At 57.6% G+C, this 20,166-nt stretch overlaps 6 protein-coding genes across 6 annotated transcripts; 2 read left to right on the forward strand and 4 right to left on the reverse strand.

Annotated features, from left to right (window-relative positions):
* Window positions 1-124: 124 nt before the first annotated feature.
* Window positions 125-5,403, reverse strand: B0T26DRAFT_706738 (uncharacterized protein). The gene is made up of 3 exons (XM_060441821.1): window positions 5,158-5,403; window positions 933-4,888; window positions 125-856 (listed from the first exon to the last, which is right to left on the reverse strand). Exons 1-3 carry the CDS (start codon window positions 5,265-5,267, stop codon window positions 543-545), a joined length of 4,380 nt encoding a protein of 1,459 aa, XP_060299462.1. The 5' UTR covers window positions 5,268-5,403; the 3' UTR covers window positions 125-542.
* A 1,292-nt stretch (window positions 5,404-6,695) lies between these two features.
* On the reverse strand, window positions 6,696-8,318 carry B0T26DRAFT_706741 (uncharacterized protein). Its single transcript, XM_060441822.1, has 3 exons — window positions 7,906-8,318; window positions 7,160-7,751; window positions 6,696-7,088 (listed from the first exon to the last, which is right to left on the reverse strand). The coding sequence occupies exons 1-3, from the start codon at window positions 8,222-8,224 to the stop codon at window positions 6,767-6,769; spliced, it is 1,233 nt and encodes a 410-aa protein (XP_060299463.1). The 5' UTR covers window positions 8,225-8,318; the 3' UTR covers window positions 6,696-6,766.
* Window positions 8,319-10,873: 2,555 nt separating this feature from the next.
* Window positions 10,874-13,161, reverse strand: B0T26DRAFT_641094 (Metallo-dependent phosphatase-like protein; the record flags this gene model as incomplete). The annotated part of the gene is made up of 4 exons (XM_060437293.1): window positions 10,874-11,640; window positions 11,709-12,615; window positions 12,737-12,792; window positions 12,864-13,161. 4 exons carry the CDS (start codon window positions 13,159-13,161, stop codon window positions 10,874-10,876), a joined length of 2,028 nt encoding a protein of 675 aa, XP_060299464.1.
* Window positions 13,162-14,202: 1,041 nt separating this feature from the next.
* Window positions 14,203-14,861, forward strand: B0T26DRAFT_740400 (acyl-CoA N-acyltransferase; the record flags this gene model as incomplete). Its single annotated transcript, XM_060443840.1, has 2 exons — window positions 14,203-14,245; window positions 14,329-14,861. The coding sequence occupies 2 exons, from the start codon at window positions 14,203-14,205 to the stop codon at window positions 14,859-14,861; spliced, it is 576 nt and encodes a 191-aa protein (XP_060299465.1).
* A 253-nt stretch (window positions 14,862-15,114) lies between these two features.
* Window positions 15,115-16,263, reverse strand: B0T26DRAFT_642609 (uncharacterized protein; the record flags this gene model as incomplete). Its single annotated transcript, XM_060437460.1, has 1 exon — window positions 15,115-16,263. One exon carries the CDS (start codon window positions 16,261-16,263, stop codon window positions 15,115-15,117), a length of 1,149 nt encoding a protein of 382 aa, XP_060299466.1.
* Window positions 16,264-17,506: 1,243 nt separating this feature from the next.
* B0T26DRAFT_641895 (uncharacterized protein) lies at window positions 17,507-20,113 on the forward strand (the record flags this gene model as incomplete). The annotated part of the gene is made up of 3 exons (XM_060437386.1): window positions 17,507-17,665; window positions 17,743-19,420; window positions 19,479-20,113. The coding sequence occupies 3 exons, from the start codon at window positions 17,507-17,509 to the stop codon at window positions 20,111-20,113; spliced, it is 2,472 nt and encodes an 823-aa protein (XP_060299467.1).
* Window positions 20,114-20,166: the final 53 nt, after the last annotated feature.

Here is a 20,166-nt window from a genome sequence, read left to right on the forward strand (position 1 = left end):
GGGCGCTTATGTAACCAAACGTTGCGGTCTCAATCTTTTCCAGAACAATAGGGACGAGACCTTTATGTCAAAATATCGAAACACAAGACAAAGGCAAATTGCAAGCCATATGTCGAAAGCACAGCACCGTACATTACTTATATTTGTAGAGAACGCATCGCAACCAGAGTTGGTAATGATACTGCGCTAGAGTACACTTGTTCTACTAAATACCTAACTACCACAATACACACAACACCACAATACACACGATGCCTCCTTCGGCTACACTAATTCCCCCGTCGTAGCTGATACAAGTTGGCCAAACACAAAGCCCCGAGACGTTTTCCCCCTCCAGATTCGATGGTGTAGAAATGGCTCCAACAAGGGCGCTCAACGCCATCGCTCGCTCCATCTGAAGCCAGTGAGCGCTTGTGCTTGGGGCAATTACTCGAAAGCGAAAAACAAACGAGCCGGAAACTTGTACAACGCGGGCCCAAGCCCAAGAACACCCGCACTCGCAGGTAGAATAAGGCGAGGCGCCGTCAAAGTCAAGCACCCGCCTACTTCTTGCCCTTCCCTTTCTTAGTCGTCACAACCTTAAAACCGGGGACGTTAGCATCTTCCTTCGGCGTGTTGCTGCTGCTGCCCTTCTTCGCCACCTCGCTCCAGCCACCGTTGTTGCTGTTCTTGCTCTCGACGGCCAGCGCAGCAACCGGGTCCTTTTCGATGATTCCCCTGTCTGCCTGCTTCTTCCGGCGGACAAATTCTTCGCCGAAATGACGACCGTCCATTGTAGTGCTGTACTGATACACTTGTTCTGCAAGGAGCAGAGCATCAAGAGGCAATTCCAGCAAGTTGGAAGCGAAGACGTCAACTAGAACAACACGGTTAACATCCGAATGCAAAAAGCCTCTAGCCAAGACAACCATGGCCAATCACAGTACACTTACTATTAGCGACACCATTAAGACCGCGAACAAGCTCTCGGTTGAGCCACCTCTTGAACTCCTCCAAAGCCACGCTCTTAGCGTCGCTCGATCCGATCGAGGCTTGTTTCGACGCAGACTTCAACACGGTCGGCGTGACCGACACCTTGACGCTGCTCGCACTGACTGTGCGGGACTGCGCGGCAGGTCCGGTAGGGATTTTAACCTTACCACCAGCCCCAACTGTCGACCATCCACCACTGGCCGCCGGGACGGCAGCGGCCAGGCCGGGCGGTGTTGAGCTCTTGCTTGCTAGGTCCGCATAGCGCTTACCCATAGAAGATGCTAAGGCGGCGCTGGACTGGACGGCAGCCGCCTCTCTGGCCCTTTGCTTTCGGGCTTCCTCCTCGCGCTGAATGTCGGCCAGCGTCTTTTTGGCAGCGGCGCTTGCTGAGGCGGTGCCAGCGGCAATGCCCTTGGCAACGGCGGGTTGCTTCCACGGACTGCCTGTAGCCGGAGCGCCGACTGGCGACCCCGTACCCCATGTGCTAGTGGGTGGCAATCCCGTGCCCACGGCCGCGGCCTTCTCTCGCTCACGGAGAGCGGCCGCTTCCTGTTCCATGGCAGCACGACGCAAGGCAGCAGCGGCCTCCTCTCTCTTAGCCGCCTTCTTAGCTTCGGCCTCCTGAATCTCCTTAAGGCTAGGTCCCCTGTGCGCTTCCGTTCCCGGCTGTGGCGCCCAGGGCGCCGTGGGAGGCGGGGCCAGTGCAGGCGCGTCAGAAGACGAATCGGGGGTTCCAGACGCAGACCGATCGTCGTACTGTATGGGGAGGCTTGACTGGGGCCGTTTGGCAAGTGGTGCCGGAATGGGGCTGCCGGACCGCAACGGTGGGGGAAACGGCATCGGAAGTCCCGAAGTGGACAGCTGCTGAACAGGTTTGGAATCCGCAGCAGCTGCGTCAGCCTGTGTTCGCCGGACCCGCTCAGTAAGCGAAAGTTCCGTCCGAGACTGAACGTCGCCCTTCTTGGTGATAGCAACTTCCGACGTCGTCTCAATGACCTGCTTGGCGGCGGTGGCACCAGCACCCGCCGAGGTGACATCAGTCTTGTCCTCCCTCACATCGGCGAGGCGCTCTTTGGCTGCGGCTTCCTCGGCATCGTGCTGCGCGCGCAGATCGTGGAACTCTTGAATCCTAGTGCTGAATCCCTGGGGGTCCCTCTGAAGTTGATCAATTCCTGGTAACTGACTGCGAAGTCCAGTGCCATCACCTCCAGTAGGCTGCAACGTAAAACCAACGCTCCCGCCTGACTGCATGTTTGCCAGCACCTGGCGCTCGCCGAAATTCAGATCCTGGGAGAATTGGTCTGGCGCGGGTCCGATACCAGGCTGGGACTGAACCTGTCCCATGCCCGCAGGTGCGTCAAAAAAAGACGCGTTTGGGGCAATGTTCCCGAGCTGGGGCTGTGGAGGCATGCCGATTGGCGAAGCCATGCTTCCGAAGCTCGGCTGGCTCTGAAGGCTGTGGGCGCTGGAGTGGTGCTGGAGCGAGCCGGGCACTCCTGGCTGCATCGGCAGTCTACCGAATGTCGTCTGGTGGTGATGATGGGCCATCTCGCGCGCTCTGGCGTGATAAAGCTGCTCTTCTTGTTTCCTGCGCTCCAGATCATTCTGTTGCTGGGCCGTCAGAGTCCTGCCAAACGACGGGAATGCGTTCTGCAGTGGGGGAATAGCCTCAGGCCCTCCGATAGGGAAAGAGCCTCCGGGAGGATTAGGCCCATGTGCGACCCCCATCTGAGGCACGAGGAAAGGCTCGCGCGAGTTCCCGATGCGTCTAATAAGCTGGCCAAGTGGTTCAAAATCTTGGTCTTCGACTCGCTTCACGCGAAGATCAGCCGTAAAGAAGTTTGCCTTGTACCAATCATTCATCTCCAGTCCGTTGAAGGGACCCTGCATGGTGCCTTGGGGATCCAGGTAGACCCATCTCATACGGTCGGGCATTACCATCATACGTGGGGCTGAAGGGTCCCCGGCTGACTGCGTGGACGGGAATGGAAGGCCGGCAGACGAAGTAGGGAGGAATGACTGCCCCTGAGATGTGGTTGTAAGGCCGGGTTGGGGTTGCTCAGAGGTCGCAAAAGGTGACCGGTTGGGGTCGTAAAGCTCATCAAAAGCGACTCTGCCCGACCGGACCGGACTACCGGTATCACGATGCTGTGAGCCGATAGGGCCTCGACCGATGGCACCCAGAGGGTTGCTTTGTCTCAAATCCGGCACAGAATCACTCAGATTCTCCTGGTCTTGACCTTGCATCTGAGCTTGCATCGCGGGGGTGAAGAGCGAGTTCAACTTGCTGCCTCGGCCGAGCCCGGCACTGGACGCGCTGAACATACTGCCTAAACCTCCCAGGCCGGGAGACGGAAGGCCTTCCAACGGGCTGAATAGGCTACCCCCAAAAGCATTGTGGAATTGACGCTCACGGTCCGGTGTGCCAGCAGACGGAACTGCCGGCCATCCAGTGAGGGGGTTTACTGAAGCAAATCCTTTCGCGCCAACACTAGAGGTCTGGCTTCGGTCGCTGCCGTCGAACGCATTGGCGCCGAAAGTTCTCGGGAGGGTGCCAAAATTATGCGGTGGGTCGGTAGACAATCCGGAATGGCCATGCTTCTCCGTATCGTCGTCATGCCCATCGTCGCCACGGTCCGCCAGCGGGCTCCGGTAAGGATTTGTCTCTGAGGGACTCGCAGGGCCGTTTGCTCCATGTCCGCCTAGGTTGAGTCCAGACATTCCAAAGTCGCCGGCATTCCCTTTGACTGAGGTGTCGAACAACCCGACACGCTGATGTTGAGAGCTCAAGGGTGGGCTGTTGTCCTGTGCTCCGCCAAGGATCGCGCTGCCCGAAACACTGGGTTCGCCGGTGCCGGCAAAGGGGTCAGTATCGGTGCGCTGCCGGGGTCGCCATCCACGATTCCCCTCGACATTAGCGGCTTCGCCTGCCTTTCCCGCCACGTTCTCTGCCGATTCCTTGGGAATCAGATGAGCAAGACGGCTCCCGGAAGCGCCGAATCGCTTATTATCCGCGATTGCAGACGAGTTCAGTGCAAAACTCCCAAAGGCGCCGATTCCTGCGGATACAGAGCCGGACGGGGTTCCCCAGAGCGAGGGAGCTCCGAACCCGGCAGTGGCAGCGGTATTGATACGCGGAAGACCAAAGGACTGGCCTCGAACAAGCGGTTCGCGTGTATTGACGTCCTCCTCGGGTTCGTCGGTAATCGACTCCTTCAGCTCGGTGCTCCGGCGCGGAAGCCATGCGTCATCTCTTGGCAGACGGCCAGTACCCGTGGGGGAGGCTAAGGCAGCAGTCGAAAACGGATTGGTATCGCCCGTCTCTCGTCGGCGAGTGCCAGGCCGCGAGGCAGTTGACGGGGATGAAGTCGGGTGATTCGCCGTGGTCCCAACGCTGATGGAGGTCTTACGTCCATTCGGGCCACCCCCGACACCTTGGTGACTACCTTCCTTAGCCTGCGGCTGCAAGGGCTTGAGCGGGGAATTGACATCGGTGGCAAACATCTCGCGCTCTTCCGCCGTCATTTCTTCCAGGCCAACAGGCCTTACATTGCCATCCTGGTCCCAGCAGACAGTCGGATCTTGAGGGACATGGGAAGAGTCGCCACTAGGTTTACCCCAGCCCCTCGAAGAACTGCCGTTCACCTGCGTCGGGTTCCAGTTCGGCATGAAGAGACTCGATGGGTTAATCTGCGACGAAGGCTCGGAGTTTTTGTATTTTTGGTAGATGTCCAACAATTCTTCCTTCGAATAGCGAAGCGCGTTCGGGTCGGATGTAGCAGGCTGGGAGTTTGCAGACAAGGGCGCTACATCACCAGCAGACTGTTGTGAATTGTCGGCCGGGTTTGCTGCGGCGGACGTGGTGAATGGTGTGGTGGAGGGGCGGCGAAAAGTCCTAGTTCCGTTGGCTCGTGGCCTGTCACAGTTATCACCGTCAGCTCTGGAAAACAGAAGTGCAGATCATTGCGCGGGCGGGCCATGGCGGTTGCGGGGGTGAGCCGGGAGGCAGAGGGTGTGCGGTGCAGCTCTCGTGCCCTCGCGTCGGGGTGCAAAGCCGGCCTGACGAAACGATGACCAGCTTCGCGCCCGAGGGAGGGTGGTAGGACGTTGCGACAGGGGCTTTAGAGGCAGGCTGGGACTATGACGGGGCGGGTTGAAGTTGGGAGGACGTGCGGGAGGACTCACCATTCACCGCTCCCCGATCCGCGAACGGCATCGCCTCTAGGGTTCCCTCGCGAATCTCGCATTTGACCAGCGGCAGCAGAGGCAAAGCTCGACGGTAGCTGGGAAGGCATGATAGGATTTGTGCAGTCAATTACTTGGCAAGGTAACCGACGATGAATAGCCGATCAAAGAAGCGCTGTTCAGGATTGCTAGTGTTGTGAATATTTCGTAGTGCGATTAGGACAAGGTCAGGACAACGCAGCGAGGTTGGGAGCTATCCTTTTTTTTTTTACAGTTTCGAATGAGGTAGTGGAAAGGCAGATGCCGAGCAGCGAGACCCACAACGCTAAAAACGTGATTTTTCTCGTGACTCTTTCGACGCAAAGGGCAGCCAAATCGGGCTTGGCAGGGAGTTCCACCGTGCGAACTCGGCTTATCTGGCCTGGCTGCATCCTCTTTGCACTGTACGCGTTTCATCTCCCCATTTTTCCCGCCTTCGCCATCGGCCACAAACCGCTGTCACGCGTCGAATTGCGGATTTGCTTTTTTTTTTTCTTTTCCTTTTCTTTCCTTTTTTTTCTTTCCTTTTTTCTTTTTTGAAGTTACTTTCACGTTTTCCTGAGGTAACTCGGGTTAGGGTACGCCCACCTTGCCAGGCGACTTATCTCCAGGCAGGTCACACCTTAAATCTTTGACACGCTACAAATTCACGGCGCACAGGTCTAGGGCGCAAAGGTCTAGGACGCAATAGTGTTGGCCCGGGCCCCGTTTTGAAGACCGTCGACGGAAGCCACTCGCAAAAGTGACGTGTGTCTCCCTGTGTCACCCCTCGACAGCCCCCGTTCTGCTATGGTCAAACCAATGCATATTAGAGTACCGCCCTGAATCTGAGGCACCTCTAAAGTAATGGATGTTCCCTTGCGTTGCGTCTAGATGGAAACCTAAGGCACATGTCTAGATTTCGGTGCAAGTTATTTTCTCTAATTGCAGCAAATGGGACGTCCAAGTGTCCAGACGCAAGGAATCTATCCCAGCGATGGGCCGCAAAGGAAACTGTCAATTATACGGAGTAAGGTAGAGTACAAGGAACTAACTAGCTTCGAAGCATATCGTAGCGGTAGCCAGCTAAGACTTGATGCAAGAGCAGCTGCAGAGATTTTACTCAATAAGGTACCTAGGTATTCTTTTGCTAAATCATCTGACAGGGACGGAAGGACCCTCTCGGACCTTGGGCTGCTCGCTCCCCTCCATGTTTACCGCTGCTGAGTTTTGACCGTTGTTGGTCTACGTTGCCATGGAGACTCCGGCATTCGACCACGCACAATGAATATCCCATGACCATACATGAGACGGATGCCGTACAGTGTTTGTACTCACCCCCAATCTTGGCACAACTTATCATCTGTCTACCTACTTTAATATTAAGAGTAGCAATTTATTTTTATTCCATGTATTTTTGCTTACCTGACGTTTTCATCTGTTAGGGACCTGCTTTTTACTCTGATCTAGTATGTTCGTTTGAGCTCTTTTATGTCGGGTCATTATTCAAGCGAAAGCATCTGAGATATTCGTGAAACTGAATTCATGTGCCGCAGCTATTAAATTTCTTAAAAGCTGAATTTAACATTTCCTACTGAACCTTATCCTTCAGCTCTCTCACTGAGAACTCGAGCATTTCATTCGACGGCACTGCGTTTTCATCACGCAGCTTGTGGGCTGTCTGGACACCAGCAACTGGCACGTGGAACTCAAACTGTTTACTGCCGTCGCCGCCTGCAATTCCCGAAATCGGATATGGAAATAGCAGATACTCGGGCAGTAGGCCCAGCTGGCGGAGCACGGTGCCCTGGTCCCAGGCAATGTGTTCGTGATAGAGGCGGTCGCCGCGGATGTTGACGATGGCAGTGAAGGGGATGCTCAGCGGCAGGAAAGTGGGCGGGATGCCAGGGATGCTGCACAGGCAATTGCGCACAGAGTCAGTAGAGTGCTGATCTGAATCAAAGTATCGGTAACGAATACCTACAGCCAGTCAATGACGCGGTCGTGGGTGCAGTTGAACAGGAACTCGTCGACAATGCGATCGACACCAACAGTCCTGCTGATCAGCTCCAGAGCAGCATCGTCGGAGTTGCTGAAGATGAAGTGGTCGCGGTAGAAGCCGGTCAGGCTCTGGCGGCCGATGCCGCCCGTCAGAGTGGGCACGTGGTTGACATAGGGCTCGGCCACCATGGTAGCCATGGTCTCTTCGACGCTGCGGTCGGCGAATTCATGATGCGTGTGGTCGTCCCAGATAGCCTCCAGGTCGAAATAGGGGCCGTTCATCAGGGGTTTCAGGAATGCCAACGACCGCGTATGCGCCACGGCTGCAGAGCCAGAGCGGTAGTCTGCATGAGTTGGGATACTGAACATGTCGCGGGATCCTGGGTACGTGTGAACGGCATGGCCCTCTTTGCGCAGCACCGGTTCATGAATGCCATGGCTGTTCCTGGCCAGGTGGCAGAGGACCGGGACAGGCACTTCCACATTCGGGCTACAACCGTAGAAAACGGCCGCAACGATCTCGGGATGTGCTTGGACAGCCTCTATGAGGCTTTCGCTGACTTTTCTGTGAATGACTTTAAATCTCAAATCACATCAGCCGCCTGCCGTAGAGCAATGGTTTAAAGCTACAAAGTTGAAAAGAGCCAGCATGAACTCAAAGCAGATATGGAACCTTGGACGTCGACAAACCAGAATCGGGTTAATCAACAACAAAGTGGTACCACGCACCAACAAGGCCGACCTTGTCCACAGAGGAACACTCGGGCAGCTTCGCAAGCTCGGCCAGGGCAACAGCCAGCTGGCCAGGCAGCGCGGAGGCGTGGTCGTCGACGCGGATCTGCGCGACGGCGTAGCCTTCCTCGGCCCACTTCTGCAGCGGTGGAGGGTCGAGCGTCTTGCCGTGGTGGCTCAAGTCGAGGTCGGCGGCGACAACGAGGATCAACCCGGGACCCGCGCCCCGCCACGAAAGCGGGGGTTGCATGGAGATTTCAGCCGTCACTTCGACGCATGACGCGCTAGGCCCAGCCAGGGGTGGCTTGGAGCTCATTGTTCTGACTGGAGCCTCGATGTGAATGAGGGGAGCTAGTTTGGGTGACAGCCTGATGGCTCGATGGGTGGTGGTGATATCGCGGGGTTTGTTGATGGCGGAGAGTGAGGAGGAGGCGGGTGGAGGATGATCACTAATGTCTTGGCCTGTCTCAACCTTTATTCAGACTTGGACATGTCTGGCCAGCCGCACTTCTGTGAGCAACTTGGAGATGATGCAACAAGGACATCCTGGTTTTGTTGGTGCAATGTGTGACTGCGATTCTTTGTCTATGGTAGTTTTGTCCAAGGTAGTCATCTACGGAAGCGCGAGTGCCCGTGTTCTTCTACATTCTAGTCGATACACAACATCCACTACAAGTAAACAAACACTGCAAGTACAGCATCCAGCCGACAACTTCGGCCTCTCCAATCCAACAGTTGGCAAGGGAATGGAGCCTCGGTGCGAGATAGTGGGCCTACCATGCGCTGTGGGTGCCGCACGTCAATGCTGCCGGATTCGCAACACGGCAGCTGACAGGAGGGAGGTATGGAGAGTTACCACGGCAACGACTATCGCTAGTCATCTATGCCGCTCTTGCGCAGGACGCAGAGTCTGGAGCTGGTTATGGTGGCCGAGTCCGAGGGGCTGGAGTTGGCGACTTTGAGGATCACAAAGGAATCCCAGCTTGTGGGAACAGGAGGTGTATGACGATCCGGGCAAGGCGGATATATAGTCTGCGAGCTAACTACGCCGTGGTGCTACCTGATCTCTTGGCTACTTGTCTTGGCTGCTTCATGCAGTGAGCTTCTCATAATCTGTCAAATAACGACCGCATCTTGGCATATGACTACGTCTCTAGGCCAGGTCCCGCACGTGTATTCAACTTCCACTCAGGGGGACACGAGGCTCGAGCACCGTGAAAAGCCCCGCCTCGTGGACTCGGCATTCAGACGGCCCACTCGGAGTATTCTGTTGTCTAACCGTTGGTGGTTCGAGGCTCCGGGCCCGGTCTCCGAAGGACTCGAAGGGTGGTGCAATCTCAAGAAACTAGAACAAGGCGAGGAATTGGACAAAGAAGAAGAAATCGCACAAGTCAACAAGCGAAGAAGGCCCTTGGAAAATAGGGCAGGTATTAGCCAACAATACTCCCCTGGCGTTGCATTGTTATTGGTGGCTATATGACTATACCAATACCAGGGCCTCCATATGTTACACGGCAGGCTCGGTTCTTCCCTCAGAACTATTCCAAACTAGCAGCAAGTCCACTCAGTAAGCGAGCCGAGCGGTGGTCGACTGACTGTGGCCGGGTCGAATCTCAAAATTCTCCACGAGAGATCGCGGGGAAGCATGTTCGTCTGGTGCTGAGCAGGTGCGTGTAGATCCAATATCCACATACGACATGACAGATCACATCAGCCCTGCTCCGTTGTCGAGTTTGCCCGTACCCACGGCTGGCGGACTCCCTTCACTTTTGTTCACGTCTACGACCAACGCCGAAGCTTGACCGACGTCTCTCCCCGTGCGAGACTTCGAGGCATCGTCTTACGCACAGGGGGTGCTCCCGAGCGCAACGGCAATATATTCAGGGCCCCGGGACTCGGCAATGGCGGCCGTCGCTTCTATGTCGCAGGTCGGTACCGGCGATGTCTTATGGCGCGTTCGTAAAATTTTTTGCCGTTGCGTGCAGCCCTGTGGCTTTCTCGGTAAATCCTTCGGCCAAGGTAGGGAGGTGGTGATGATGCAACGCCCCAAAACGCATCCAAACCGGGTGAGTATTTCCTCAAAGTGCCGTGTGTGACACTGCATCTGCGAGTAGTAAGCCGGCATCATACCTTCCAACTCGGCATCCGAGCTCACCTTACCGAGTGGGAAAGCTGTCAACTCAACTCTGAGCTGCCCAAACGAGAAAGAAGACGCAGGTTGTTCTATTTCACCCGCCCCCTAGGGTCGCATAATAGCCAAGACCACTAGGCTGGCGCTACCCGACGAGAACTAGGTGAATAAACGAGATCTCCAGGCCTATCGCACCCTCACTGCCACCGTTCGAGTACATGACCTTCCATCCGCATCTGCATTCGCTGCCCTCAGAGTCTGCTAGTGCGCGGCTAGGCTCCCAGCAAAACAGAAGAACGGCCTCGACCCAGCGCCAAGCCAGCACTGGATTGACCGAAGATACCAAACATCAAGGAAACAAAAAAGCAACCGGCCCGCGCCGTCTCTACTGGCCACTAAAGCGGCCCACGCCAGAACAAACTTGAAGTCGCGCAATGTGTATGGCGGGGTTGGAACGGCGACAGCAACCGGACTTTGCCCTAGACATGATAGTTCGGAAGCATGCGGGCGGCTCTAGCATGGATGCACCCTGCGTGCCATGTGTCTACCGTCTAGTAGTAGCACAGCCCGAGTCTCGGCAGCAGCCACCATCACCACCATCAACCGCTCCGCTAGCCGCGACAGCAGCAGAACTACTAACAGCGACAGCAGCAGAACCACTAGCAGCAACAGCAGCAGAACCACTAACAGCGACAGCAGCAGAACCACTAGCAGCGACAGCAGCAGAACCACTAGCAACAGCAGCAGAACCACTAACAGCAGCAGCATCAGCATCAGCATCAGTCCGCGAACGGTCCCCGCGCCACCGCAATCCACCGGCCGGGCTCGCAGGCCTTACCGCTTTCCGTCGTCGCCAACCATCAGGATGCGGCCCTCGACCTTGGGCGAGATGGCCTTGGTCCAGGCCACAGCCCCCTCGCCGTCGGGCAGGCTGTCGCAGGCCTGGCCCCGGACGCCCGCCAGGCGGCACCACTTGCCAAAGACGCGGCGCATGGTGCGCAGCTCCCGATCGACGTCACGCACGTCCTGGGCGTAGCTGCTGTCATCGCCAGCGTCCTCGTGGTCCGTGTCGTTGTCGGCGTTCTCGACCAGCGGCGTGACGCTGGACCGCCGGTCGCGCAGCTTGGTGGGCGTCCACTCGGCCCAGCTCTCGCGGCTGTCCCTGGTGTCGGTCCTGGACAGCCCAGGGCCGCCGGCGGGAGACGAGGGCGACTCCTCGACGACAGCGGCGGACGTCGGGTCGACGACGGGGTGGCTCTTGGCGACGCCGGACCCGACGCGGTGCCAGTGGCGGTCGAGCGACGGGCCCCAGCGCGACCACCGGTCCATGACACGCAGCGACATGAAGTACTGCCGCAGCATGGCCGAGATGAGCATGCCGTTCTCCTCCGACACCACCTCCTCGCACACGCCGCCCTCGGGCTGCACCAGGAGACTGTCGTAGCCGTCCTTGCCGCGCGCCATGTACCCGCGCGTGGCAAGGACGTAGATGCGCTCGGCGTCGAGAACTGCGCCGGCAATCTCGGCCCAGAGGATACGAGATCCGGGGGGCTTGGCGGGGTCGAACTTGAACCTGATGTTCGAGACCTGCGGGAACCGGCCTGCAGCAAACGGGTCAGCAAGCTAGAGCAAAAGTAAAAGGTCAAGTGGGAAGGCACCAGCCACTTACCCTCCAGGGCCGGGTACATGGACACGCCGTTCTCCAGGGCGTCCCATATGGCCTTGCCCGAGGCCTTGATGACGACGACGGGGTCTTCAAAGGGGAAGCAGTCGGTGATGTCCTTGACGCGGACGGGCCCGGGCGTGTAGATCTGGTCGCCGCGGATGGTGCCGGCCGCCATGAGCGCGCACTCGGCCTCGTAGTGATGGCGCATGATGTCGCAGACGAAGTTGCCCAGGTTGCTCTCGCGCAGCCGCACCGTCGTGAAGCGCGCGTCCAGCGGCGCTGCCGTCCAGCCGATGGGCTTTTCGAGGCTCTTCTTTAGCCGCGCCGTGAGCTTGTCGACGAGCGCAAGCGTCTCGCCGTCCTCAGGGATGGCCTTGACCACGTCGCGGCGCCAGATGTCTACGTCCCACCGCCTGTCAGATGACGTGGACCGGCGGAGCTCGAGGTAGCTAAGCTGCTTGAAGTCGCTGCCGGACCGCAGAACGTGGGTGCCGTTGATGAGGCTGTGGGCGTAGAAGTGGTCGTGGCCGCCCAGGATGATGTCTATAATGCCGCCCAAGTTCTCGGCGAGCTTGTCGTCGTTGGGCTCGCGCTGGTGCGTCAGGGCGATGACGACGTCGGCGCCGTCGGCACGTAGCTGCGGCACCAGCTCACGCGCAACCTCGCTGGCGGACCGGTAGATGAGGTTCGGCGGGAGCGAGTTGATGGTATCAAGCCACTCACGCTCGCCGAGACCGAGCAGCCCGATCTTGATGCCGTTCGACGCCGTGATCATGTGGGTGCGCTTGGCATTGCCGAGAGGGACGCCGTCTCCCAGCGCAGGGTCGAGCACGTTGGCCAGCAGCCAGGGGAAGTCGCACTTGGACGTCAGATGGCGGAACTGCATGACGCCAAAGTCGAGATCGTGGTTCTACATGCGATTGCGGCAAGTGATATGGCCAAGCTGTCAGCAACCCCCGTTCAAAGGTACAGGTCTATGACATGACATGGACGCCTGGCATCTGTCAGGCAAGTGATAGGAACTGACCTACCCCGACACAGGCACAGCGAGTCCCGATCTTGTTCAGAAGCGGGATCATGTGGGCACCTATAACCTCAAATTAGCTGGAGGAGGTGATACAGTAGGTACCAGTGCTATCACCGGCCATATGTACACACCTTTTGTCACGGAACTCTCCAAGCTCGGATTGAAGACATCGCCAGAAAAGAGCGTGACTAGCTCGGGTTGGCCGTGGAACTGCTCGCCGTCACGGTATTCGTTGCATAGAGACACGAAACGCGCAACGCCGCCGACCGGCTCCGAAGACGAGGGGTCGAGGTGGTAGACATCATTGAAGTGGAGTAGTCGCAAGTCGGGCGGCGGCGGCGGCGGCGGCGACTCTGGCGCGAGCCGGCCCGAGCTGAACGTCACCGTGGCCGTAGCGGACGGCTCGGCCGTCGTCTCCGAGGGTCCCATTACGAGCGGCGAACGGTATTGGTGGCAGGCACTTTTAATTAGAGAGCCGGGGCTAATGTCAAAAGACCGGGCTTTGAGAACTGAGTACGCTGGCTTTTCAAGACGCTGAAACTTTGAGCCCGAGGTGTGTGAAGTCAATGCAGCACATCAGCTCATTATCGAGATGTTGCTGTGCTACCAACTGGAGGCCGCTGCCAGTACCCACGGTGCGCTCAGTTGATGCTTCTCATTGGCCTGCAATGCACGGTACGGAGTAGGGAGCCAGTGGGTTACCTGAGTGAATCGTGTCTACAATCAGGGGGTCTTGGCTCGTGGCGGAAACCTCCAACTTCCCATCCAGCTTCCCATCCGGAAAGGCCAGCTAGGTTCTCGTGCTCGCAAACTGTATAATGGATACACTGCACCACTGCTGCAGGCCGAACAATGTGGAATAGATGCACGGAGAATGATCTCAGCTGAGTTGGTGCAAGCGAAGACGAGGCTCAAACACCAAGCTCTGGGCTGACGATTACCCGGGCGCTGCATCGAATTAATTCAAGGACGGCAGCCATGTGCGGGGGGATTGACCCCTTTGAAGCCCTTGGTTTCCAGGCTTGAGGGCGCCAAGCCAACCAACGAGCTGAGGAGCCCCCACATGTCACCAAAGAGATGAAATCCTGGTGATCGACGGTGAGCGGTTGGCCTCTCGAAGGTCAACTCAAAGTCTGGAATCCATCCAAATACTTCCATGGAGCACCCGCGCCTTCCAGTTCCTTCCTCTTGCCCTGACAAACTCGTCGGGCCCTCCCATGCACACGCAGTGGGTATGGACGCCCTTCTTATTACCGCCTGCAACTACCCCGCAACGCAACAACGATGTGGGCGGGTGCTGCGGGGCAATGCGCAAATACGCAAATCGCAGCAGGGAAATTTGGCACCCGCCCGGGTTGGCCGAGGAGAAAAGGACAATATATAGCTGCGTCGTGATCGAGAGAAGAGACGAAACCTCCATTCGGGATCAGCAGAAGACCAGAAGACGTGACATACGAAACACCAGCTCCAATGGCATCCAGCGGCCCCGTTGTCCGCCACGCGCGGCGAGAAGGTCTGTTCACGTTGCCCCCGGCGCTCCGACTCCCGAGGAAAAGGAAAGACCGCTCCTGCTAACATTCCGTCCCAAACCCTCAGACGTCCCCGCCATCCTGGACCTGATCCGCGAGCTGGCCGACTACGAGCACGAGCTGCACAGCGTCGAGGCCACCGAGGCCAAGCTCCTCGACACCATCGCCTTCGCGCCGTCGGCGGCGGATGAAGCCTCGGCGACCACGGCGGCGGCGCCAAAGGGCCTGCCCAACACGGAGCCCATCTCGCCGACCAAGCCGGCGCGGTGCCTGATCCTTCTGACGCCCGCCGGCGTACCCGCCGGCATTGCCCTCTACTTCTACAACTACAGCACGTGGCGTGCGCGGGCCGGCATCTACCTCGAGGACCTATACGTCAAGCAGAGCGAGCGCAAGCACGGTTACGGGAAGCGCCTGCTGGTCGAGCTGGCCAAGGAGGTGGTGGCCATGGAGGGCGGACGGCTTGAGTGGAGCGTGCTCAAGTGGAACACGCCGTCGATCCAGTTCTACGAGAGCATTGGCGCTCGCATGATGAGCGAATGGGTGGGCATGCGCGTCGATGGCGACGGCCTTACAAAGCTGGCCTCGCTGCTGGACTGAACGATCAACGAACGGCGTTCTCAAGATGGGGGCGGGGGCAAGGGAACGAGTCTGGTAAAACGTAGACGTGTATATCGAGGTAATGTGCCCCTGCCCATCGCACAGATGTCTGGCGGTTGGCGATAGACAAAAACAAAACAAAAGATCAGTCAAGGACCTTGGGCTCCATCTCCCTTTCACCTCGTTTATGGCGTCATTAGGTCCTCTTTGAGGCCTTGAGGCCAGTGGACCCTTCGCGTTTTGATATCCGACCTTAAGAGGACGGATCTTCGCCTCCAGCTTCGAGTCTTATCCTCTTCCGCTCTTTGCGCGAGAGGCCGGTTGAATCGAGTTTTTGGACTTGCGGTTTGTCGTCAAAAGAGATGCCCTCAAAGATCTCGGCACGGGCTTGATTCGCCACCGGGGGTTCAAATCTGATCTTCCCCCATTTAATGTCCCAGCCATCGCCAGTGGGCTTTTTCTCCATGTAAGACGACATCATGAACACATCCCCCACTACACTCCGCCAGGTCCGCGGCGTGAATTTTCCTTCGTGGATTGCCCGGGTGTCCCCCATCGGGGACGTATCGTCCACAGCACCGCTCAGCAATTTATTCCGCCGGCTCTTCTGTATATCAGCGAAGGCAACGCGCCTTGTGGCGTACAGCTTCCAGTCCCAGCGCTCGCCCTCTTTCGGCGAGCTGCTCTGCGCAACGGTACGGCGCGGCGGGGCCCACGGGTTCTTTGTCGTCTCGTTATTCCCGAGACTCAAGTCGCGAAGCATTTCCCATTCTTTTTTGGGCAGCGGAGGCATGACCCGCTCGAGCATATTCCTCCACCATTTCCGTAACCTGGAACGCGCAAGCTTGGGAGAAGGTGGCCTTCCCCAAATGGTTTCCTTGAGCACGACATTGGTCGGGTCTAGTGTCTTCCCAGCGACGCTCGGCCTCGGGGAATTGTCGAAGGGATTCAACGCCTGCGACTTGAGGAACGCTTGCAGCTTCTCCAAATTCCACCGGTCGAGCCAGTCAGAATGCCGGTTCAGTAGGTCCTGGCTTGCCAGCGTCTGCATAAATTCTTCTAGTTCTGCCTCATCGGCGGGAGGCTCCCGGGCAAAGATTTGATGTAAAAGCTGCCGTCGCCGAAAACCAAGGCGGCCAAAGATTTCGAACAGCACAAAACGCATGCGGGGGAAGTCACCGTTATTGGCGGCCCGGAGATACCGGAGCTTATGGTTGCCTTTCCGAAGGAGAGTCTTCAGGCGCTCGGGGTCTTTAGTGTTCCTGTGGCGGTCGAATCGTGATCTGATGCGTTCACGGGCGACGGGCTGCGCAAAGGGCGGCAGGTACGACGCCTCGCGAAGCAGGTGCCGAAATATGTGTAATGGGGTTTTGGGGGGTTGGTGGTGGAGCGGACGCGGCATCCTAGCTATTTGTAGACGACGGCGTCGCCTTCTAATACATCTCCAGACTAGGCCGGCAGCGTGTCGTGTCCGTCGTCATCCCAGATGCGCCGCTCACGTGTAGTCATCCAGCTGTTGCTAATGCCGAGCAAACACCCAAAACTTTGCCGGGTGGCGTGAGAGGCTTGGCGCGGATTATGCTGCGTTTTACCGTTATACCGTCGTGTTGCTAGGCTGCGCTAAGTGGGTGAATGAAAGCACGCGCACGCTGGCCCGTCTACCGTCTTTGGAAAGTTGCCTCCGTAGCTGAGGTGCCCGGTTTCCAAAGCGAAGTTTCACCAGGTGCTCACCCGACGGCGCTTGATTGGATGCAGCTCATTGAGTCTCTTGGTGGTCTGTGCTCCTGGCACGCGAAAACTCGGTTCGCTGTCTCCCCCGCCCGCGTTCCCCTCCAGTGAAGCGAGCCCCGCTGGGCCGTGCTGCTCATCTCACTCAGGACGCGCCCGTGCCAAAACCTGACACGGCCGCCAGAACACGAAAATCGCACGTCGCCATCCCAGCTTAATTGAAATTCCAAAAGGGGAACAGTCTTCGTTCGACATTCTGCGACAGGGTTCCTTGCTATCGAGCTGCGGTGTGCGAGTCAGATATCTCAACCTCGTGTGCTCTGCCTCTTGTTTATCACACACCTTGGTATCCGCACCGCGCCAACAATACCCTTTCTTCTGCGCTGCAGCGACTCGACTCGAGCTGCAAGCGCATCAACTAAGGTCACAACCTAGTTCACACGTCCCCTCCGCGGTCCACTGCAACGCACCATCCTCGCCTGCTCCTCTCGTCGTTGCAGGGGCCATCCTCTCTCGTTTTGCGCACACAGTTCGCCATCACCGCTTCCTTCATCCATCTTGGTCAGCGTTGTTGGAAGCCATCGTCGGATTTCCACTGGCGGCCGACCAAAACTATAACAAACTATTGTCGCTCTCTCTCTTCCCAACACCCAACACCCTGACCACACGCCTAGACGCCAACTCTTTCACGTGCCTCTGACTTGGATGGGCGACTGATGGCCTCGACAACGGTTACAACTTCGTCAACCGCCCCTTCCCCCCTCCATTCCCACCGCGCCTCCTTCTCCGGGAGCGCAACAACCAATTTAGTGCCCGTATCGCCGGTCCCTCAACCGGCCGCTGCCCCCAATCCGCCGACGTCGTCGTCGTCGTCGTCGTCAAACCCCTTCAACCCCAGCACCATGCCGCCGCCCCAAATGGCGGTTGCCTCGCAGCAGTCGCAACCATCTTCGCAGCAATCCTTTTCCATAAGCCAACCGTCTTCGCAGACCGCCAACGTTTCCGCATCAGTCTATCGCCAATACACTGACCCGCCTCCCAGACTACCGACCGATCCCGTCATGTCAATTTACTCGGTTGGTGCCGCCACATCCCTCCCGATGCGCAACGCCAATTGCCGTGCCGCAGCTTGAAACTAACGAGACCCTTCCAGGCCACGTACTCCGGCGTGAACGTGTATGAAATGGAGGTGAACTCCGTTGCCGTCATGCGGCGACAAAACGATGCGTGGCTCAACGCTACCCAGATCCTTAAGGTCGCCGGGGTTGACAAAGGCCGCCGCACGAAAATACTCGAAAAGGAGATTCAGACGGGCGAGCACGAGAAGGTGCAGGGCGGCTATGGTAAATACCAGGGCACGTGGATCCCGTTTGAGCGCGGTCTCGAAGTGTGTCGCCAATACGATGTCGAAGGGCTGTTAACAAAGCTCCTAACTCACAATCGTGGTGGACCAGAGGGGGGGGCGGGTGACGTTGATACGCCCACCAAGGAGCAGGCTATGGCGGCGCAAAGGAAGAGGATGTACAATGCCAGTTCCCAAGAAAATCGTGGGAATGGCTTAGCGGGGACGTTTTTTAAGAACATATCGTCCACAGCATCCCATGCCGTCGCTGCCATTAGCAAGGCCCGATTCGACTCTCCTGCGCCTAGAAATCGCAGTGGCCCAACTCGAGCGCCTAGCTTCAACCGCCAATCTTCAATGCAAGAGGCGAACGAGCTCCCAGCAAATTCGCAACAGAGCTTTGTTTCCGACTACGGGCAGAACACCGAGTCGGCATTTGGGTCCCAGACCACCCAGCCGCTCAACGGCGGCGACAGCTTGGAGCAACCTCCCCGGAAGCGCCAAAGGGTGCTTACTCCCGCAAACAGTTTCGGCGGGCTAACCCCGACATACCCGCCATTGGAGTCTTACGCCGCAAACTTTCCCGGTTCTCCGACTGAGCCGAACGAGTCGTTCATATACTCGCAGGCTGGCCTCAATAACGAGCCGGAGCCCCATTACGGGCCCGGCCCGCTCCGGCCCCTGCCATATGAGATGTCGCCCGAGGCTGAGGCAAAAAGAAGCATGCTAATGGGTCTTTTCATGGACCCCAACGGCCCGGACGAGTCAAAGCAAAACGTTCTGCGCAACATGACCCCCCAGCAGCTAGATGCGCCCATCGATACGCAGAGCCATACGGCCTTACACTGGGCTGCGACCCTATCCCGCATGCCTCTTTTGCGGTCCCTTATTGACGCTGGTGCAAGCCCATTTAGGGTGAATGCTTCGGGAGAAACTGCTCTGATGCGTGCCTGTGTGGTGACAAATTCTATGGACCTTAATACCTTCCCCGAGCTACTTGATGTGCTGGGTGGCACGATTGACGTCACCGACGACAAAGGGAGAACCGTGCTACACCACATTGCTGTTACCAGCGCCGTCAAGGGTCGGAGCATTGCCAGCAGATACTACCTCGACAGTCTTCTGGAATGGGTTGTGCGGCAAGGGAGTGCCCCCAGCAGCCAGAATATTCCCAACAGTAACGGTATCAGCGCGCCTGCGAGGATGGGCATCGGACGCTTCATTAGCGAGATTGTCAACGCCCAGGACCACAGCGGCGACACGGCCTTGAACATCGCCGCTCGCATTGGCATACGAAGCATCATCTCGCAGCTTCTCGAGGTTGGTGCGGACCCAAACATTGCAAACCGTGCCGGCCTTCGGCCCTTGGACTTTGGGATTGGAGCCGAAGCGGGTGAACAGGCCAATGGCGAGTCCAACTTGGAAAGAAACGGCGTTGCGCAAGGCTCAAGTCACAAGAGCAGGGAAAATAGCGACGACGTGGTAAATTGTGAGTGAATCGCCCTCCGCAACTCTTGTTTTTGCTCTTGTTAATATTTTGCCAAAAGCCATCACACACCTTATTGGCGAGACATCCTCGCTTTTCCAGGCCGAGCTAAAGCGGAAGCAAGACACGATTGCCTCTCTGCACAACTCGCTACGAACCACCTCGGGACAAGTTGGTGAAGCTCGCCGCACACTTGAAGCCCTGCAAGAAAAGCTGAACGCGCAACAACTTGCGCGCCAAATGGTGGTCAATCTCAAAAGAGCCTGTGACGAGGAAGAGTATCGGCTATTGCAGGTTGAACAGCGTCATGGACGGCTAGACGTGGCAAGTGCAAACGCTTGGGAAATGGAGCTTGAGGCGGCGCTCAAAGGCGCGTCGAACCCCCAAACGCAAGATACACCGGGGGTCAACGGCCACAGCCCGGGGCTCCCAAGTACTGCAGTACTCCGCGCTAGAATCAACGCCCTTCGCAGTAGCTCCACCCAAACACGACAGGCGGTGGCAGCTCTTCAGGCGAGGAGTAAAGAAAGAGAGCTCAAATATCGCCGCCTCGTATCGCTCTGTACACGGCAGCCAGAAACAGAGGTGGACACGCTGCTGGATACGCTGACGAGAGCGGTAGAGTCAGAAAAGGGCGAGTTGGAAATTTCCAGAGTCCGGAGGTTCTTGGGAGGAGTCGAGGGCGTCGTGCACTAGTAGTGGCCCGCCCTACTACTCCCCTTGTCTCTTTTGAACTCCTGTCTAAGGAG

The sequence above is a fragment of the Lasiosphaeria miniovina genome (genome assembly GCF_030549165.1).
Source record: "Lasiosphaeria miniovina strain SMH2392-1A chromosome Unknown B0T26scaffold_3, whole genome shotgun sequence".
Taxonomy (NCBI): domain Eukaryota; kingdom Fungi; phylum Ascomycota; class Sordariomycetes; order Sordariales; family Lasiosphaeriaceae; genus Lasiosphaeria; species Lasiosphaeria miniovina.

Bases quoted from the DNA above. Each gene is read 5' to 3' on its own strand.
- B0T26DRAFT_706738 (XM_060441821.1), bottom strand. From the start codon at position 5,267: ATGCCTTCCCAGCTACCGTCGAGCTTTGCCTCTGCTGCCGCTGGTCAA. The intron at 4,889-5,157 runs GTGAGTCCTCCC...TAACTGTGACAG, and splicing joins GGATCGGGGAGCGGTGAATG to GCCACGAGCCAACGGAACTA. The intron at 857-932 runs GTAAGTGTACTG...GTGTTGTTCTAG, and splicing joins TCTTAATGGTGTCGCTAATA to TTGACGTCTTCGCTTCCAAC.
- B0T26DRAFT_706741 (XM_060441822.1), bottom strand. From the start codon at position 8,224: ATGAGCTCCAAGCCACCCCTGGCTGGGCCTAGCGCGTCATGCGTCGAA. The intron at 7,752-7,905 runs GTGCGTGGTACC...TGAGATTTAAAG, and splicing joins GGACAAGGTCGGCCTTGTTG to TCATTCACAGAAAAGTCAGC. The intron at 7,089-7,159 runs GTAGGTATTCGT...TTGCCTGTGCAG, and splicing joins GACCGCGTCATTGACTGGCT to CATCCCTGGCATCCCGCCCA.